The sequence below is a fragment of the Alexandromys fortis genome, unplaced genomic scaffold, assembly GCF_014885135.2.
Source record: "Alexandromys fortis isolate MF-2015 unplaced genomic scaffold, M_Fortis_MF-2015_v1.1 scaffold_129, whole genome shotgun sequence".
In the NCBI taxonomy this organism is placed as follows: domain Eukaryota; kingdom Metazoa; phylum Chordata; class Mammalia; order Rodentia; family Cricetidae; genus Alexandromys; species Alexandromys fortis.
The window spans coordinates 3792982-3799067 of record NW_026068022.1 but is presented as its reverse complement, the minus strand read 5'-3'; the positions used below and the strand labels follow the sequence as shown (position 1 = coordinate 3799067).

General features: G+C 43.7%; 1 protein-coding gene across 4 annotated transcripts in view; it reads right to left on the bottom strand.

Annotated features, from left to right (window-relative positions):
* Window positions 1-963: 963 nt before the first annotated feature.
* Window positions 964-6086, bottom strand: part of Ric3 (RIC3 acetylcholine receptor chaperone) — a 49480-nt gene continuing 44357 nt past the window's right edge. For 3 of the 4 annotated variants that reach the window (XM_050163333.1, XM_050163334.1, XM_050163335.1), the window contains one exon: window positions 964-3404. In XM_050163333.1, the coding sequence (XP_050019290.1) occupies window positions 2965-3404 (440 nt within the window). In that variant the 3' untranslated portion in view covers window positions 964-2964. The other variant, XM_050163336.1, reaches the window with a different exon arrangement.

Genomic DNA, 6086 nt, shown 5'->3' with positions numbered 1-6086 from the left:
CTTTAGCTTCTGCCTTTGTGAGGAAGACCAAATAAAGGATGTTCTAAAAGGGGAAAGGGTCTTGTTCACGCATCAGGTTGATAAAAAATCCTAAAGTTGTAGAACACATGTCCAGGAAGATCTTACCTTAAACCTGTTGCCACGATGGTTACTCTCAATTGCTAATTTGATGGGATTCGGAATACCATGGAAACACACCTGTCTATGACAGTTTATAAGACGGTTCAGTCAGGAGGAAGACCCATCTTCATTGTGGGCAGCAGCATCCCATTGGCTGGGGTCCCAGACTGAATAAAAGGGGAAACAAACCGAGTGCTGGTGTCCATCTCTCTCTGCTCCCTGACTGAACCAGTCCTCACGGCCCCTCTGCCAGGAAGGACTGTCCACACACGATACACCCTTCCTGCATTAAGTTGCCTTCGCTGAGTATTTGGTCACAGAGATAAGAAAATATTATGCCATGTGTATATAAGTTCCTTTTTTCAAAGTGCCTGAGTGTAGACCATGAATGATTTTATCACCTAAGTCTAAGGTACAAAAAACTTTAGAAGTTACATCCATCTCCACTCAGCACACCTCTGGACCTAGTCCCTGAGCACTACATGAGGCACTGTCCCGTTTCCTACCATGACATTGTGAAGGGATCTTCTGGCTGATCACCCACTTTATTTACCAAGCATGGTCCTAGGTGATGCAGTGGCTTTTTAGGCCAGCTGCTGCTACAGTGCCCCAGGGGTCACTGAAAAACTCATAGCAAGGCCTTGATGAAGTCTGCAGCCTTGAATACTGAGACATGAATAACACAATAAAAGTCAATCCCTTGATGCTGGTCCCCTGGGTTGGATATACATGTAAAATCATCATATCCAAAAAAAAAAAAAAAACCTACATTCTAAATTACTGAAAGGTACACTGAAATTTCTGGTGTATACAGACAAATATATTCCTATATGCAAACTAATATCCACAGTGGCAAGAACTTTAATTGGTCCTTTTGGCAGGAACTGTTTCCATAGCTCACCCCAATAATAACAGAGTTGACTCTAACACTTTTCAGCCGAATATCCATTTACACACCCCACTGTTCTTGCTAACCCATTCTTTCTGCCAGAATGTCCTTTCTCTTCCTTGCCCATGTTCTTAGTGTGACATAAAGTCTCTTTGGAAATTTATTGCTACTTTGGGAAAAGCATTCCTGTTCTTGCATGGTCCTGTAGTTTTGGGTCCACACTGTAATAAAATAGCAGCCATGTGATATTCTATCATGCCTGAGCCTGTTAAGCTGCCCTGTGCACACCACAGGCTGCCCTGTGCACACCAACTAGCTCATTTACAGCTTAAGACCCTGAGAGACCTGCGTTTTACAACCCTCACTTTACAGATGCCCACACCAGGCTCAGATTGCCTAAGGAACCAATCCACAACTCTACAGACAGAGGTGCAGGGAAGCATCAGGACCCAGTTTTCTGTGCCCAAAGAATCCACAATCTCGAGCCTTCCTATAGTCTTCAGTGCATCTGTCAAACTCCCATAGTAAAATGGAACTCTTTAAGATACAAACTCAACCTTTTTGTACTCGGCATGAGGCAATGTTGGATGAGTGAATGAGAGAAACAAGTTGTGATAAGGAGATCGTATCCTGTGGACAAAAGTGAGAACACGGGGCTATCCTAAATCAACTTCACACAGTGGATGAGGGACCCACACAGAAAACATTTTGCAAAACAAGAGCACCTACATTGCTTTTTACACTTAGTTACACCAAGACTATCTTTAGTCCACGCTAACTGCATTCTTCGCCATTTCAATCAGTGTTCTATACAGGAATCAATGCAGTGCAGTGGATTTCCAGACTCAATATCCAGGGCCTTTTCTAGTTCACCAAACACGTAAATCTTTGTAGTAGTGATTATCTTGCTGTGGCCCCATACCTTCTGATGGCAGCCAGTGTGTTCCTGAGTGGTCCACACTGTTTTCTGGCATCATATTCAGACCAGGCACAATAGAGCTCTAAAGACTATATCCAACTTTCACAGAATTACTTAACTTTTGGGCTTCCCATTTCATGGCTGGGCATGTCCTTAGAGACACACCTTCTTTCAACTTGCAGGTCTTACATGGAACTGAATTGACTCGCCCTTGTTAGGATTCACAGGTTTCATCCTGCCTCACAAAGACGTGGAGCCTTGGCCCCCTGACCTCCTCATGGAAGGACCACTATACTTAGGCCATCCTGGAGCTTCAACAGCCTCAAACTTCAGCTTTGTAGGACTCAGACTTAAGCCTCAAATTTCCCCTAGCCGCAGACCGGACATATAAAGGTGCTTCTGGATTGGCAATTCTGTTCAACAGAGTAAGGACATGGATAGCTAGAGATCAAGGTGATATACAAGCAAAATGGTCTCCAAAAAGTCGTGTGTACTCCAGAGGAGCCGGGATATCTTAACCTAGAAGGTTCTGAGGGGAGGCTACAGCTCAGTCAGCTGTCCTGCTGTGTGCTCTGGGCCCCTCATCCTCACAATTGAGCATGTTCTTCTTGGGGACTACTAACAAGTTCAAAAGAATAAGGCATTTGGGAGTCTATAATCTTCATTTTCAAAACCTTAAGTCCCCAACATCTGCTAATCAATGTTCATTCATAGGTAAACCTTCTGTTACCCCTATGTGGAGGGGTCAGATCTTTGCACAGGTGATACCACCTCCAGGCACAATCAAACAAGTATAATTACCTAATGAGTTAGTGTCTCTGATGCAGAAAGGCAGGAAGAGATGATGCTGTCCTGTGTTCACACTAATGTCTACTTTACAAGGAGACAGGTGAGCAAGCACCAGGAAGGATAAATAATATCCATGGTAGTGGCCCAAAACTATGCTATTGAATACAGATGGCACAGGGCCATGGATGAAATTAAGGAAAGATACCTTGGGAGTAGAGTAATGGATACATCATCAAACAGGCTGCTTTCACTCTAAACTCTGGAGGTTGCGCTTCCTCAACATGCCACCCACGTGTGTGTTATCAGTGCTGATTGCCAACCCCTCAGTTGTGAAGTCTTGGGACCAGTCTTCCTTGGTGGCTTCCTCTTGCTCACTGTAGCCATCTGCACTGAAACCAGCATTCTCTGCCAAGACAGCAGGATCCTCTTCTTCATGAAAACAGCAGGAGCATGATTCTGCTTTAGGATCACACAGGGTAACAGAATTATCTTCCTGGGCTCCAGGGTCAGTGGGCAAATGATCCCAGCTCAAATGCTCTGACCCTTCCTCTTCCATCACCCCTATTCGTTCAGCTATTTCTTCAGCAGAGGGCTCTTTTGGATCAGGGTAATCCACCAGGATTGTTTCTTGCCTACGCTTGATACTATCGGAAAGGTCATACACTGGATAAGTCTCTTCAGGGTAACCTAGAGAGGAAAGTAGAACAAAGTCTTACAAAGAGCATCTTTGAAAATAAATAGTGTCAGGATCAGAGAGGATTCTCTGGCAGCAGCTATCCTATCCTAACAAATCCATCCAATAAATCTCTAAGATGGTTCTAATAGTCCTAAAGTTTCACTTGAACAAATTCCTAGCAGTCTGGCTGACTATCCCTATGCTCTTTGAAATACAAACCAAGGCAGAGGAAAATCCTTCTTAAGTAAGGTGCTTGGGGTAGAGGTAAGTCTCACCCCTCATGTTTCTGCAACACTGATGAAGATTAAGCAAACAGCATGAGCCTTCAGCATAAAAAAAAATGCACCAATACCAGATGGAGAGGGCTTAGCTTAAGGCTAGTGTTTACACTTTCTATTCGGAACTGTTTCCAAATCTTCTGGTGGGGGTGGGGCTGGGAAAAGGAATGCTAAATCCTTTTTTAAAAAAAACCATGGTGCTTTCTACTTATCAAAACAACCAAAATACTCTGTATCAGAAGCAGCAGCAAGTTAGCAAGACATGACCAAGACCCCACAGGACAAGAGCTGCATTTTCAGAGACAGAATTCCCATTGTTGGCATCTTCATTTCACAAAATGGAACAAAAGGAAAAAACAACAAACAGGTAATGAAGTGAGTAGCCCTGGCACTGAACCTCAGCTCTGATAATGAGAAAGAGGCTATGCTGCCAAATAAGGAACGAAATGAAATAAATCTGTGTCAGCCAAACCCAGCCCGAGCAGCAGATGGGCCAGGCTGGAGTTCATATGCTAGTTCTGGCAATGGCAGTGTTCACTACACAATGTGGAAAGCTGGAGAATTCAAAATTCACTTGCATGGTGATGATAACCCCTACATTCAGCTCTGACAGACCACTTTTTGCCCATCAATTATGAAAAATGACAATCTTTTGGTATAACGTGTGGTATCTAGAGACATTTTGACAACATTTCTGATTACAAAAGTTATTCAGACTTGCAGCATTTTCGAGCAAAGTAGCATAGCCTTTATTTAGCTATATTTTCCCTACTAATTTTAGTTACAGACAAGTTTAAAAAGAAAACATAATTCACCTAGAATCTTACCATTTATCTCTGGCTTTTAAAGTCATATATAGATAGTATTTTTCTGCCTTTTTAATAAAGATCATGTTTGATATGTACTGTTCTGTATTTTTTTCATTTAAAGTGTGTCATGGGAGTTTTTCCATGTCATACTGACATGGTTTACTATTCTTAAAAGACATTCAACCGGGCAGTGTTGGTGCACGCCTTTAATCCCAGCACTCGGGAGGCAGAGGCAGGCGGATCTCTGTGAGTTTGAGGCCAGTCTTGGTCTACAAGAGCTAGTTCCAGGACAGGCTCTAAAGCTACAGAGAAACCTTGTCTCGAAAAACCAAAAAAAAAAAAAAAAAAAAGGACATTCAAGCAAATTCCTTCCAACTTGTATCCATTGTAAGCCATGTGACAGTGAGAAGCTCTGAATATAAACGCAGACCTCCTACCCCAATTCCTCAAGGTAGGCATCTAGAAATATGGAAAGGAGGCCATAGAGAACAGTCATATAGAAGACTATTTCTGCCAAATTACTTTCCAGAAGAGCCTTATAATGTTTCAATTATCCCAGAGATGTAAACACTAACTCTTACCAACCCCCCACTAGCACTGACATCAGTACCAGAATCTTGTCCATACAATGGTATTTTGAGGGAGATCTTTAGGGGGGAATTAAATCAGGTCTGAAGGTAAGTTCCACACGATGGCATTCATGGACCTGTAAGAAGAAAAACTGAAGACATCAAGCTTGCTCTGTCTGACCATGTGATGCCCTCAGACACACAATGGCGTACCAAGAAGGCTCTAACCAGATGCCAAGCGGATGCTGACACGACTAAATAAGCCTCCGAACCTTTTTAAGTTACCTCATCTGATATTCAGTCATAGCAAGAGAAAATGAGCTACCCCAGGCCTTTCACAACCCCAGGGCAGGAGTTTGTTACTTCCGCCTCGACCACTGACTTCTCACAGCAGTCCATTTGTGTACCTTCACTCTTCACCAAGAGCAAAGCTTACCTTGGCATTTTGATAACTACCTACTTTGGTGTAGGAGGGAAGACAATTAGACTAAAACTCTAGGCCCAATCCAGCAGCCTCAGGATTCAGGTCATCCTGGCCTCCATGGCCACAGAGACCAGTCCTATTCTGGCACAAAGTCCAGGGCAGTCCCGTGAACCCAGTTATCAGGCTTACACCTAGCGATCTATACTGAATCTCACAGAAACAGGGTCCAGGTCCACCCAGTAACAACCAAGCTTTGGGTTCCAGGCCAGCCCTGCCACTACTTCTAGGAATATCCAGAACCAAGTAACCTCTGAAGTCAGAAATCAAGATGTTACATGCAGATGCTGGCTCTAGACTTACTACTGATGGTGCAGCCCTGAAGCTAATCTCCACAGTCTAGTGCATTCAGGACCCATGCGCATTCCAGTAGATGTGAGTACTAGACCAAGACACAGCATCAAGCTTCCAGATCACCTCTCGATCCCATAGTCCCAGGACCCAAAGTTAGGCTCACAAGGTTTTCTCATGCAAAATAAACCCTTAGGCTGCCTCAGCGCCTTGAGTCTACAAGGCCTCAAGGTTCCATGCCCATCCCAACACTTCTTTAGCCTCT